Here is a 14,848-nt window from a genome sequence, read left to right as displayed (position 1 = left end):
CAGCCTTGGTTAAGTTTTGAAGTTTTCTAATCTTATGGTGATTTGTATAGAAAAGGGAATTTTGGCAGGTGCAGCACAACATGGAAGGGTTTTAAAAGCTGCACCTGCCAAAATCCTCTCTTCTATACAATGGTTAAAGGTATAGGCACTCTGTCCTCCATTGTATTTGGTTACTCTGAGCATTTAGCGTAAGCTACAACAGGTGTGCCCCCATTAACTGAAACCATGGATATGGGCGAATGCCGCCCCTACCCTCTGGAGTGGGGGGGGGGATCTCTGCTCTCTGTCATATGAGCCCAGCAGAGGCTGTGGACATCTGTTTGTGGCCTCTGCCAGGCTCAGACCTACCCTGAGAACAAAAAACACATGACTTCTGGTTTTTTCAGAAAACCAGAAGTGACATTTTTAATGCCTTATAAGGCATTGGGAGGCCCAAGGAAGCCCTGGGGGGGGCAGTACAAGCCCCCTGAGGGCTTTCCTGGGCCTCCCAATGCTTTATAAGGCATTAAAAATATCACTTCTGGTTTTTTGAAAGAAAAAAAAACTGGAAGTCACATAATTTTTGCTTTCAGGCTTAGTCTGAGCATGACAGAGATCGTAGATTGGTGTCCATAGCCTCTGCTGGGCTCAGGTAACTCTCTAGCTGCAAGGGGAGCAGAGTTCCAGAGGGGGCGTGCATGGGAGCACGTGTGGGGGGTAAGGACCCAATCTGCAGATGAGTGAATCGACAGATACATCTCCACTGTACTTCCACATTAACTGGAAATTCAAGCATCTTCATTCACTCATACAATCCCTTCCTCTGCCTCCAGCAGGTCTTCATTTTTTCCTCCCATGGTACCTTGCCCAACCTAATTTGTAAGCATAGAGGCAAGAATAAGAAATCATTTAAATTATAGTCTATGAGCAGCATTTGTTAAATACTGTAAACTTTATCCATGAATTTATATAAAACAAACCTTCTCCAAGTATTATCCATGCACCATCAACTTTCAATGGTGCAAATAATTGGACATGATTAGAGGTATTCTGATTGAAACCCCTCTGGCAATAGGTAAGATTTGCTACTTACAAGGCAAGAAACATTGGCTGCCCCTCAGTGGTGTAATGTTTAGAACATGTGACACAGTTGCTGCTCAGCAGGCAGGATAAGGTTGAGGGATGAGAATATGAATCCAGAAAATGCTTCACAGAAGTGGGGGTTGAAGACAGAGTGACCAGATAAAATGGAGGACACCATTGTATAGAAGAGGGAATTTTGACAGGCTCATCATGGAAAGTTTTAAAAAGCTGCACCTGCCCAAATTCCCACTTCTATGCTTTGCTTAATGGTACAGGCACTCTGTCCTCCATTGTATCTGGTCACCCTGATCTTGAGTCACAGTCAAGAAGAGGATCTTGAGTCACAGTCTTATGGCGAGAATTGGTGTTTCCAGACAATTTTAATTAAATTTAAAAAAAACAAAAAAAAACCACCAATTGGGGTGGATGGAAATTTTTCAATTTACTTCAAAATAGGAAGTAAAGACTTGTGCAGGAGAACTCCACTTACACATTGGAGCAAGCCTGGAATCCTGGTTTAAAGGGACTGTGTACTCTGAAGTCTCAGAAATCAATGAGAAATTTGTCCAGGGCTTCTGGTAATCAGACACTAACAGCCCAATCTTACCCTGGGTCAGCCCAGCCTTCACTGCATACTATGGATTCACTGGGGACTAGATAGCAATAGAAAGTTTAATTTTAAAAAAAGACTTATAAGAAACAAAAAAAAATTCCTTATCTACTCTGTTGCTCCTTGGTCCCCAAACGACCAACTCAGTTCTGCACCAGCTCTTTGGCTGACATAAATTCAAGGAGTTCCAAGAGGGTGTCAAGCCCAGGCCTGGTGGTAGGATATCAGTGCCACCACTGACACTGACACTGATATCCATCCCCAGTCTGCCCTCAATAAGCCCCCATCCAGTCCCAACCTCTGCACCAATCCTCCCTTAGAATGCTTCCTCCACCAACTTACCTGCTCTGGTGGGGGCTCCAGAGGTGGTTGTCATGCACCTGCAACCATCAAGTGATAGCACTGGTGGCCTCAGCCTATGCACATTGCAGTTGATCGCACCAGCAGCCTAGGCCTTGTGCTGACAGATTGCGAGTTTTTTCAGTGTAAGGCCCAAAAAGGTTTGAGCCATGAGATTGCAATCCTTTTCTCCTTCCTGGGAATAAGCCCCACTAAACACAATGGGACTTTCTTCTGAGTAGACATACATAGCTTGCACTGTGACGCTTCTAAACCTTGCACATTTCCCTATCTGTCCCGCATGAGCCATAGCTCTTTCCCAATGTTCTTCATTCATACTACAGCCAACACATCTTCGCCTTAGGCAACATTGTGAATTCTGCCCTTTCTCCATCCCAGCACTGAAATGAGAATTCATTTTACAAAACACTCTTAGCAAAATCTGGATTTTCTCAACACCCAATTCAACACTTGGGAGGAAGAGGAAAGAAGAGGCTTTTCAGGGCCTAGGAGAGGGGGGTAAAGGGGGTAATTTGTACCCGGGCCCAGGGTCAGAAAGGAGACCCAAGAGCCAAAGGAGGGGGCCCAGAAAGTTCCTGGGACTTAACGTTTTCCTATCTCACCTGAACTTGCTGCCAGTGCATAATGCTGGGGCACAACCACGTGCATGCAGTGTTAACTGCTGCTGCGAGCCATACACACCAGGCCTAGGAAAGCATCCATGACCCTCCTTGACACAGCGTCAAACCTGGGAGGAAACTGGCCTGCTACTGTAACTCTTTGGCTTGTGGATCCCATAACCATGAAGGAGTGTATAGAAGCTCAGGGACCCAGCTGTGGGGCTACAGCTGCTGCAGAAGTTCATTTTGGTCCATTCAGAGTGTGAGCCTAAATACGATGATGCTAATTTTCTGCAACTGATCTTCTATATTTCAAAAATTTTAGTGAGATTTAGGAATGTGTTAGCTTTTTCATATTACTCTGCCAATGCCACATGGTCGGGTAGACCTGGGCTCTGCACCAAGAAGCCTAGTAGACCTGAGCTCCAAACACTATTGTGGCTGTCAGCACCCTCCCCTGCCCTATTTTGCCCCCCCACCCCGTTCTGCCTGCCCCCATTGCCCCCCTTCCCCTTTGGAAAGGGGCCCAGAAGAAATTTGTACCCTGACAAAATTCCTCTCATAGGCCCTGGTTGCCATATTATGAACCATTGTATTATTCCCTTTTTCGCTTCTTTTTGAAGAATCTGTTTCAATCCAGTTAATGTTATGTACCTTTATTGCATTTTATTATATTCTGGAAGCTCCTGAAAAGATCTATTTGCATTATGCAAAATACTGCAGATAATAGCTGACTTTGAGGAAGAAAAGAGCTGCAGAAATACACATTGCTGTTAATGCTCCTTTTGGAGGAAACTGTAAACAGTTTGGGGACTGGTTTCTCTTCTGCATATGAAATAGTCTGTGTTAATGTCATTATTTGACTAACCTAGTTAATGAACTCTGGCAACAATCCTTTTTCCTTTATCAGCTAATATAAGACTGTTGCTGGGCTACAGTTTCTGTTGACATATCTTAGAGCAGAGGAACAGGAAGGAAAATGCATTTTTCCCCCTGCTGCCCGGAATATTCTGTTTATTTGATGTGAAGAGGATTAGCAGTTACAGAAAAGACAAGGTGTAGCTTATGCAAGAACCTAGATGGGAAAACAAATAAGTCAGAACAGTTTTTAATCCTTGCCTTTTGTTTATTTACCAGGCTGAAGAGAAAATCCAATGGATTCTGCAAGAAAAATCAGCATAGGTACCTGATTGAGTCAAATAAGACTGGCCAGGGAAAAAGTTGTTTTCATAATGTTTTTAGGGCTGCTATTTAGAAACGTATACTGTATACCCCAGTGGTGGACCTCCCCAGCCCTGCGCCCCAGAACAAAGGTCTGTGATGGAACCCCCCACAGGCTGTCATCGCCCCCCCACATGGAAATCCACCCCCCACTCACCTGAGACTCACGGAGCCTCATGCAAACCGTGCCTGTGTTGGGGAAGCCTCCTGAAGGTTCCCTGACACTATAAACTCTGTTTTCAGGAAACCCGAAGCACAGTTTCCAACCCTGTCGGGAACCTCAGAGAGGTTTCCACGAGTCCTACAGCTTTGTGCCTGGGGCATTTGCCCATAGAATACAATGGAAAGTCTGCAACTGGTATACCCGTGCTTTAATAAATGAACAGCATCTCTATGGGCCTGTAATTAAATTAGCAGACAGTGAATGCAATTTTAATTTTGCATACTGCATTCCCACTCTCCTTCTTCAGGTGAGTTGTTTGGCAAGGCCCACGCTCCATAGCTGGGCAGGTTTACACCTGAGCAATGCATCCTTGGTATTCAAGCATGCATAAAATCTTGCCCTCCGTAGTTTAGGGCAGGGGTGTCCAAACTTTTTGGCAGGAGGCCACATCATCTTTCTTACACTAAGTTGGGGGCCAGGAAAAATTTACATTTCAAATTTGAATAAATTTACATAAATGAATATATTAGAGATGGAATGTATATGAATGAATGAAGGTCTTGCAATAGCTCAAGGCCTATAAAAGGCCTTGCACAAAGCAAGGCTGGCCTTTCCTTTGCTGCCACTGCTGCATCACAGACATGAAATAGCAAGCAGGGGAGGGACAACCTCATCCCACAGCTCACGCGAGAGGTCAACTCTCTGTCACACTGAGAGCAGTTGCATCAGGCCAATGCGGGCTCCAGCAAGTCTCTGGAGGGCCAGAGGCTCATTGGACACTGGGGGCTCCCCTTGGGCCAGATTGGGTGTCCTCAAGGGCCACAAGTGGCCCCAGGGCCAGGGTTTGGGCACCCCTGGTTTAGGGGGGTGCATTGTTAGTGATATATGTGTAGCAAAAATGCACCCACTCACAGACTCCCTTCTTCTGTTCTTACTGCTGAGCCCTAGCGTTCGAAGCAGATTCTCTTTCAAACATTTCTTCAAACTTTCCTCAAGTCTAAAAGAGACCATGACGGATTAGAAGTGGGGCTTATATTTGAGGCCAGTCAGGTAATTTGCTATCAGCCTCACTTCTGATCCATCAATGGCCTTGACATGCCTTCCAAGGAAATAGTACATGCTCTCTTTAAGACATAAGGAATATTCCTTAAATTCACAAGAACTGGTTGAGAGCAGTTAGCAGTAGCAGCTTGAGTGGAAAGTTACAGGAACAGCCTTTCTGGCACTGTTAATATCCAAGAGCTGTGGTTTACAACTGTAAGTCTGGACTGCAATCTTTCTGGACTGCAATCACTGAAAAACAGAAGCACGCTCTGTAATTCCCACCTGGAGGCATTCTTCAAGAGCAGCATTAGGTTTGCCAAGAACAGGAACTGCTGCAACCATTTCATCTCGGATAGAGTCTGCTGGTCCAAGAGCACATTTGCTATGAGCACTAGAAGCAGGGCAACAGTCCACTAAATATTCAGTATTCAGAGAAACCGTTCCGACATTTGCAATGGGCTCCTCAGAATTGCTCTGCCTCTTCCAATGGCCCGTGCACTAGACATGTTCCTTGCATTCCATTTGGTTTCCATAGGCAAATTCTGCCATTGATAAGATCAGGAGCAGGGCTTATATGTGCATCATCATCTCTCGGGGCAGTGCTAAGCAATCCCAAGAAGCCCTTGTATCTGCCATTTGCTGAAGTGCATTCTACCTGCTTCTACAGGCATACCTGTAAGATATGTGTGGTGAATACGCCCCCCCCCCCGGTCCAGAAACCACAGATATAAGGGAACCCTACAAAAACATTCAAAATTCTCACGTCATGCTCCGTCACCAGACACATAATTTATCTTCTTCAGACTACAGCCTACCTGCTGCTCTTCCAGATCTCCTGGCTCTTTGCTGACTGCAAAATTGGAAGATGAAAGAAGCAAAAGTACTGGGGGCACATGAATCACCGACATGCTTTGTTGCATGTATGGACACCCACTATATGGGCTGTATGGACACTTACTGATTAGCACTAATGCTGAGGTTTAAAACAATGGAATGACAGTTACCAATTTCTCTTTGGCAGGAAATCACAGTCATGAAGCCTGGAAGTATGGTTACTTCTGTTGGAGTTGGTACAACTCCGTCTGCTTCCACAGGTGGCAGGATACTGTCCTAAAAAGGGTTAAGCTATAGCCCAGTGTCCTTTGCAATTTACCTGTCCCCTTGGATGACCTATGTGGGGGGCGTGGCCCCAGACCCTATATAACTCCCTTCTTCTCCAAGCTCTTTCTCTCTTCCTCACGACCACTGACCAGACAAGATCGCCGCTCCCAGCAGGGCTCTGCTGGTGACGCCATCTTGACCACATGGCACACAGGATGAGGCAGCCTCAGGGCCTTGTTATCTTTTAAGTTAGTGTACCTCTGATTCTCAAATCAGATGCTGTAACCTTACTTCCAATGAATCGTGAGTAAATGAATCTACTTTGCAACTTCAACCAGCCAATGTTGTTTGTGTTTCTTGATTAGCAGTCAGCCGGGTGTGGGAGGCTCCCTGGGGTTGATTCCCAGCAAGAGGGGGGGTCTGCTGCTGAAGCTACTCTGCTTCCCCCCTAAAGGAGGAAACCAGTTTTAAGAGATTCCTCGAATCACCAACATGCTTTGTTGCATGTATGGACATCCACTATATGGGCTGTATGGACACCCACTGATTAGCACGAATGCTGAAGTTTAAAACAATGGAATGACAGTTACCAATTTCTCTTTGGCAGGAAATCACAGTCATGAAGCCTGGAAGTATGGTTACTTCATCAAATCACCACCATCCAATCTTTTCAACAACCAGGTTAGCACAGCAATAACCATTCTGCAGCAACACCATCTTAATAAATTGTTATTTCAAATTTTCTCTGTTTTATTGACATTCCAAAACTGGCTTTCTTCCTGCAGACTTCCTGGAAAAGAAGGTTTTTTATCCTTTCCAAATCTATGACAGATGGTTACATCCTGAAGTATCTTAGAGGTCCGCAAGTAAAGGGTGATATTAAAATCAATGAGTAAGTACTGCATCTGATAATGTCCAACTTTTCTTGCAACCAGTTGCTAACTGAAATATGAGCTTTCTTGCCTAACAAAAATTTTTCTTCAATGCTCTGATCACTTTTAATGAGTTTTGAATTAGATTATATCAGTGGTTCCCAAACTGGTGGGTCACGACCCAACCGGCCTGGGAAGTACATAGAGGGGGAGAAGGCAGCAATGTGTTGCCCTCTGCTGCCAGGGACGGGGGAGGTTAGATTACCTCTGCCTGTGCCAGTCTCCAGGGTGCGGGGAGCCCCTCAGTTACCTCACCAAACCTTAGAAAAGTTAAAAATAATTATCAGAAACCACTTCGGTTTTCGATTGTGAAACACCAGTCACCCGCCATCTCAGGAAAGGCTGTGCAGGGTCCAGGAGGGAGATGGGGAAGGGAGAGTACAGTAGGGAAGGAAGGAGTGGAATAGGGCAGGAGTGGATGAAGTAGGTGGCCATGGGACCAGGGAGGAGGGTGGAGCAGTTCTGGCTCAGGAAGGGGATGGGTTTGGAGGCAGAATCCTGACTCCTTTCCCAGGTTCTTTTGGCCTTCACGGGACTTGTGCCAGCAATATCACTGGTAAGTGGCAACTGAGTCCAAGTTGACCCACTGGGGCCACAGGGACTTACCCCTGGGTAAGGGAATATATGTTCTCTTATCCCAAGGAGGACTCCAGAAGCCAAAACTCCCCAGCAGTATTCAGCGGACAATGTTTTGGGGGCCGCTGTATTACTGCACATGTTGTTGTGGTGAATTTTTGTTGAAGTCAGTGGTACTTGCATCAAACTAAACATGCGTAGTTATTGTTGCATGCACCAACCAACAAATAATGGCGATTTTAGAAAGCATACATTTGAATATAAATATCCTTTGAGAAAAGTTTCATTCAGTATGAAGTTGCACAACTAAGGCTGCAATCCTAACCACACTTTCCTGAGAGTAAGCCCCATTGAACAAAATAGGACTTACTTCTGAGTAGACCTGGTTAGGATTGCACCCAAAGCCAGTTAGTGAAAAATGTTTCATGAAAAAAATAGAATTGACTTGGTCCTTGATCTAGAGAAAGTCACAGCTAAATGTCATTTCCTGGCATGATAAAGGACCTCTGCTTGGAAGAACCTGGAGAACTCATTATGGCCAAAGACAATATAATATATTGCAATAAATGAATATAATGTAATTTTCTTGCATCTCATACCCTGTACAGTTTAGGGAATAGAATTTTGGAGGGAGAATGATTCCTTAATATAAGTTATGGCCCAATCCAATTTGAACCTTATACTGCCGGGATGAGCATTCAGGCAGCATAATGTCCTTTATAGGTGCTGTCACCAACATTGAGTGGCAGGCTCCGTATGCCAGCGGAAGGAGGATGCCCACTGGTGTTGGTAAGTCAGCACAGGAGGTGAGAGGGAGACAGAAAGGGAAGGAACAGGGCAGCAATGGGGAGGAGAGCAGACTGGGACCAGGAAGGGGTGCTATAGGTGGCCTTGATACCCTGACCCAGGTCCATGTGAACTTGCCTCAGCAATATAGCTGAGGAGGGAGATGGGGAGGGGAGAGAATATAGCTGGTGCAGGCCTGAGTAGACCCAGCAGGTTGGTATGAGGTTACCCCAGAGCAAGTGAAAAAATGTTCCCTTACCCCAAGGAGGCCTCCAGAGGCTGAAGCTCCCTTGCAGGATATAGAACAACCCACGTTAGTACAGCTGCAATGCCACACAGGGGGCTGCATTGGATTGGACTGCCCATTGCTTTGCATGTCTTAGGCCCAAATCCTAAACAACTTTCCAGCACTTACATAGCTGTGCCAATGGGACATGCGCTGCATCCTGCAGTTGGGTAGCAGTCACGGAGGCCTCCTCAAGGTAAGGGAATGTTTGTTCCTTTACCTCAAAGCTGCATTCCCCTTATGTCGGTGCTAGAAAGTGGGTTAGGATTGCTCCCTTAGAGATAATCATAAAACTGTTGTTTAAAGTGCGCAATATAAGCATTCTTAGAAACAACAATATCTTCATTTTGAAAGTGTTTTTTAAGATGATATACATGCCGTTTACTTCTTTCATATATTTATATAACAGTGTATCAGAAATAGAAATTGGCATAGGGGATGTTGAGAAAATGGCAATTGTGAAGAAGATGTTTAAATGTGAATCCAAAGAAATACTGACCATTAGGACAAACATGAGGGATTACTATCTTATTGGATCAGATAGGTAAGTTCACGATTCTCTTCACATATGGGCATAATTGCAGATGGAAGAAGGAGAGCAGTGGCATAGTTAGGAGGGTGCAGGGGGTAGCAGTTGCACAGGGTATCAAGCTTTAGGGGGGCAACAAGTTGAGCTTGACACTAATGACCAAAATTGTGGAAATCTTGGTATATATCAATAATACCATCATGTTATATATCACTGAAAAGGTAATTTAATGCTGAATGCAATGAACGAACTGCTTTGGAATATCTGTATTCTATCAAAAGTTATGGCCAATTAACCAGAAAATGAAAACACAACTGCCTTATGGAACAAAAGGCAGAACTCAGAACTGACCTATGAAACTGATTGTTCTGAGAAGCAATGACATGCTGTTATTGACATGTTGCAAAGATATGTTATCATGAAACCAGTAAGGTGTTATGAGTCAGCTCTCATTTCCATGTATCATATTACAGTTACCCCTGCTAACTGGGTAAAAAGGCAGTTATTCAAGTAGTGCTCCTCTTATATTTAGCAAGGGGAGAATAACCATCCCTCTTCACCCCAGCACAGTGTCTCTGACCAATAAGGGCCATACTTTTTATTTATTTACTTAATTAAATTTGATTTTGTCTGTGTTGGGGGCTACAAATCTTCTTTGGCCCTAGGTCTACAAAAGCTAATGCTGCAATGAATTTTTAAGGTGATACAGGACTATTGATTGCTTTTGTGGCAAAAAAGAAAAAAAAATTAGCACAGCTAGCTCTCTGAAAGCTCATGGAGTAGGACTCAAATGGCAGAGAAGCAAGGAAGGACACACATGTTCCTAGTTCAGCTACCAAAATAAAATGGCACTACAATTCCTGGCCATTAAAAGGCATGCCTTAGAAACAGAGGAAAATTAAAAGAATGGAAATATGAGATAATGTTGATTTGGAAAGACTCGACTATAGCAGCAGTGTCTGTCTCTTATTTTGTCGCATCTGTCTTTTATTTTGATGTGGCTCCTCTAGAGGATATTGGACTCATTGCAAGTCCCACATGTGCTCCCCAGTTTACACCTATATCCTGCAACAGATACATTGGTGCTTTTTAAAAGCAGATAATGAAAAACCTGTTATGCACCTCTTCATCTCTTTTCTAGGCATTCAGTACCTTTTCATGAAACCTCTTTTGTCCTAACAAAAACATTGGCATTGCTACAAAACCAGTCTGACTTCAAAGAAGAAGGAAACAAATAACCCTTTGTTTCTGGAACTCAGAGCCCTTAATAATTGCTTTGGAAGATTCTGCAATCTGGTCTACTTTAAATAAGGATGTATAAACAACAGAGAGTGGGAAATGTTTATTTTGGGTTAAGTTTGGAAATGTCCTTTTTTATTCCTCTTCCTTTTAATTGGGCCATTTGGGGGAGAGATTTCCTTCCTGAGTTGCGCAGTATTTATACAGTATTACTATTTTCACAGTGACTTTTGCACTGTGGCTTTTGTGCTGTGACTGTCACTGAAGTTGGCTGATTCTTGCAGATAGATTTGTTCTCTATTAATTTTTGCTGGATTGTTTTCCTATAATATTGTGAACTCTCCACTGTATGGTGGCGAGAAGTACATACAATGGAGAGAAGTGCAAATAATAGATATCAAATATTAAGGCATCTCTGAGACCCCAGAGCTCTACTGCCACTATAAGAAAAGGGCCACTTCAGGAGGAATGGCATCTTATCACACAATGCAATGATACAGGATACAGCGTTTTACTATATGTTCTGGAAAGGGACAGCTTAACATAGGAATGCGCTTCCATACACACGTATTATTTTTCCCCCACTTGAACAACCAGCATCTTTGGGAGAGATGGAACACTGATAAAAAAGTATAGGAGAAAGACATCCCCCATTTCCACCACTATGGTCCTGATCCAGACCTGGCTTCCTGACAGCTTCTGTTTACCAAAGTATAAGGAGTCGGCATGCATTTTACATGTCCGTCATCACGTCTAGTTTGGTTCTTCATAATAACCTGATTCTCACAATAAAAGTTGAACTCTACAACCTATAAGGACACTTGCATATATCTGCAAGTACTGTACTGACAAGCACTTTTGGAGGCCCTGGAAGGCTTGTTCAGTCTTTTCTCTGGCTATCTAATTTCACTAGGCATTGCCCACACACTTTCAAGCTTAAGGATATAAACTTGCTTTTTGAATTATGGTCAGCCAGGAGACAACCTGATCCAGTTTGCAAGAGTGTCAGATAGCAAGAGGGCAGCAGATTTGGACTGCTGCTCACCTTGAGTTTGCTGCCACCCCTCTCCAGCCTGCCCCAGGTGCAAGCCACGTTGATCTACTCTTCACCCGCTCAAGCAAGAAGCAATCATCTGCCTCCTTACTGCACCTGGAAGGCAGGATTTCCAGTTTTATTCACTTTGAAGTCTTCTGACTTCTTTTAAGGGAGATATACAGCCTGTGTTGTTGTTGTTGTTGTTGTTTATAAAGTTATTGAATGTCACAGAGCTTGATGACCATTTATTTCTTTTTCCATGTTTATCCTGTCTTTACCACATGGTCCCAACCATTGTAACCCAACTCCTACAATTTCATTTCGACCTCTTGAAAAATGTGCTTTCTAACTCTAGCAAGGATGTTGAGGATTGGGCCAACTTCTTATTCACAATCATCCAAACTCAGGTAATGTTATGTTTATTAAATACCAGCAATCAGCATTTTAAAAACACTCCTTTTTTATAGAGAAAATGACGTGAAGCCCCATAAGAGCTTTTCCCCCCTTTACCTGGCACTCCAGGCAAGCCAGGCTAAGGCGGGAAATTGGGAGCACCTCATTGGCTGCTGCACAAGTGGGGGCTAGGTGGGCTGATGTCCTGAAGGCTGCATGCCTTCTGGAGTCAGTCTGCCAGAATTTCCAAACCCCGCCCTCCCTCCCGTTAACAGTCTTGAGATTAGCTGGTCACTCTTTCAGGGGGCCAGGCAGGAATTTTTTGTCACCAACCTGATTGGCCTTGGCTGATGATTTTTTCACCTACCCAAGTCTGATATGGTAGGGTGTTGGGTTATATGTTTAGAATTATTTGCCTTTGGTCACTTGGGCAGGTGACATGCGGACAGGGTAGCCAGGGCAGTAGGGAATCCGGCATACATTCTAAGGTCAGCAAATTCGAGGGGGTGATCCAGGTCTGCTCAGATGATACTTGTCCAGGTTGCTGAGGCTGGCTGGCAAGCCCCCAGGCTGGATTGGGCAGAGGACAACAGTTGGCGTGGCCTCTGGGGTATCTGTTCATCCAGCTGCCTCGACCCCAGGGGTTGGTGTTGATAAGCTCTCTTGGGCAATGACTGATGGAGAGCCAGGATGTGATGCCCATGTAGTCTAGGGGAGGTAGACTGCTAGCAACGTTTCCTCCAAATTAGTAGCCTGCACGTGGGGGGCGTTTTAGATTGTTTATGCCCTGCTGCAGGTTTTCTGATTGTATTAATAAAGTGACCCTTTATCCCAAACCTTTGTCTGGCATGCTCATTTCGGAGGTGCAAGGGTAAAAGGAACTTTTCTGTGACACATTATATGCAATCAGATTTGAGATGGAAGTTCCTATTTGTTCCTATTTGATAAACCAGGGGTGTCCAAAGCTTTTGGCAGGAGGGCCACATCATCTCTCTGACACTGTGTTGGGGGCCGGGGAAGAAAAGAATTAATTGACATTTAAAATTTGAATAAATTTACATAAGTTTAGATAAATGAATATATTAAAGATGAACTTATATGAATGAATGAAGGTCTTACAATAGCTCAAGACCTATAAAAGGCCTTGCACAAAGCAAGGCTGGCCTTTCCTTTGCTGCTGCTACTGCATCACAGATGTGAAACAACAAGCAGTGGAGGGAGCCCTCATCCCACAGCCCATGCGAGAGGTCAAACGGTTGCCTTCACGCTGAGAGCAGTTGCATCAGGCCAGTGTGGGCTCCAACAAATCTCCGGAGGGCCAGAGGCTCATTGGAGACTGGGAGTTCCCTGAGGGTTGCATTGAGAGGCCTCGAGGGCCGCAAGTGGCCCCAGGGCTGGGATTTGGGCACCCCTGTGATAAACAATTCCAGCCCCCCTACATACATATCTGGGGTAATCCTTTTGTTCACATGAGTCTGGCGAGATGGAGAGGGGGGTGACATTATTCCTTCCTGCCCAGGCAGTTGCACAAGGTGGCAGGGATTTCCAGCGGCAGAATGACCAGTGGGTAGGGCCTAGGAGCAGCAAATTGGAGAGGTCTCTTATATTTAGTCAGGTCCTTGGTTATATACGAATGAAGTTCCAGCCCCTGATATGAATGAAGTTCCAGCCCCTGATATGGGAAAGTGTTCTTGTTTCTGTCTGCACTATAGGCAGATACACTTCACAAGATTTCTTTATCATGGACATATTCAGACACTTGAGAATCAGTAGACATCAGCTGCCATTTTCAGTGTCCCAAAACTGACTTCTGTGATAAGTAAAGTTAGCATCAAATTTCCCTTTAATGTAAAAGTATGAAGGGCATTTGGAGGTTCCTGTGTTTTAGATGAAAGCAAAGAAGGCTTTCTGTAAGGCAATTTCTGCATATACCTAGTGATAAACTTGAATTCTCCCCTCCCCCCCTTATGAAATTGCTGCTGCTGCTGTATTTGCTGTATAGCATATGCATAATATTTCATGAATATCATCTGCAGAAGGATTCCTGGGCTTTAGATTATGATGATAGGCCAAATTTTACCTATTGGAAACTACCCTTGGATAACACTGTGCCTTCATTCCTTCAACCAGACACCAGTCCCATTACCATCCAGATGCCGTTCAAAATCTTTTCCATCTTCTGTCGATGAACTAGGGACATCTATGAACTCGGAGCGTCTGCTCTATGGCAATCACTATGAAGTGAGCATGTTACATTACTGCTTATTTATGATACATATCGCTTTTATTTGTAGAGCCAGTTACTTAAGAATGCTGTGGCAGTCGTGTACTGGTGCTGCTCCCCAATCCCCCTGAACAATTTACCCAACATAGTGTGGTCCAGCAGAGAACAGACACCCTACAGAATCTGCCAAAAAAAAAAATAGCTCCAGGTATTTCAAAACAAAGCAGTAGATAGGGGAAGTTAAATAAATTCACCTGCCATTCTGATATGGAAGACTATTCCATCAGTCTCAAAACTTGAGTAAATCCCATCCACTCAAATGGAGGAAATGGGTTCCAAGGGAAATTTTGATTGAGATATAATTTCATTTCATGTAATATCCCCCCCTCTCTAGCCATAATAGTAGCTGATGTCCCCAGAGGTAGGAATGAAGCCCATTCTCTAAGATCACAATTGGGGAATAAAACTGTATTGGCCCTATTCAACCACAACCAACACACCAACATTTATAAATCCATACAGATCAGGGGTTCTGCACCTTATGAAAGCTACATGGAGGGTGCTTTTCTATAGCTTTGTACAATCCATATTGCTGTGTGAGTTTAATGGGACTCTGTAGCTAAATTGTTATGCAGCTAAATTGCCCAATCCTAACCTTGTGGTGTATCATGAGATTTGCTTTGTGGC

General features: G+C 44.2%; 1 protein-coding gene across 1 annotated transcript in view; it reads left to right on the top strand.

Annotated features, from left to right (window-relative positions):
- The first annotated feature begins 3,785 nt into the window (after window positions 1-3,785).
- PLEKHS1 (pleckstrin homology domain containing S1) overlaps window positions 3,786-14,848 on the top strand; it is a 29,347-nt gene continuing 18,284 nt past the window's right edge. The window contains exons 1-5 of the mRNA XM_066621458.1: window positions 3,786-3,813; window positions 6,768-6,841; window positions 6,946-7,052; window positions 9,150-9,284; window positions 11,900-11,951. Of these exons, the coding sequence (XP_066477555.1) occupies window positions 3,786-3,813; window positions 6,768-6,841; window positions 6,946-7,052; window positions 9,150-9,284; window positions 11,900-11,951 (396 nt within the window). The remainder of the gene's footprint in view (window positions 3,814-6,767; window positions 6,842-6,945; window positions 7,053-9,149; window positions 9,285-11,899; window positions 11,952-14,848) is intronic.

The sequence above is a fragment of the Tiliqua scincoides genome, chromosome 3 (genome assembly GCF_035046505.1).
Source record: "Tiliqua scincoides isolate rTilSci1 chromosome 3, rTilSci1.hap2, whole genome shotgun sequence".
Taxonomy (NCBI): domain Eukaryota; kingdom Metazoa; phylum Chordata; class Lepidosauria; order Squamata; family Scincidae; genus Tiliqua; species Tiliqua scincoides.
The sequence above is the reverse complement of the archived record's forward strand: the minus strand, read 5'-3'. Positions and strand labels throughout refer to the sequence as shown.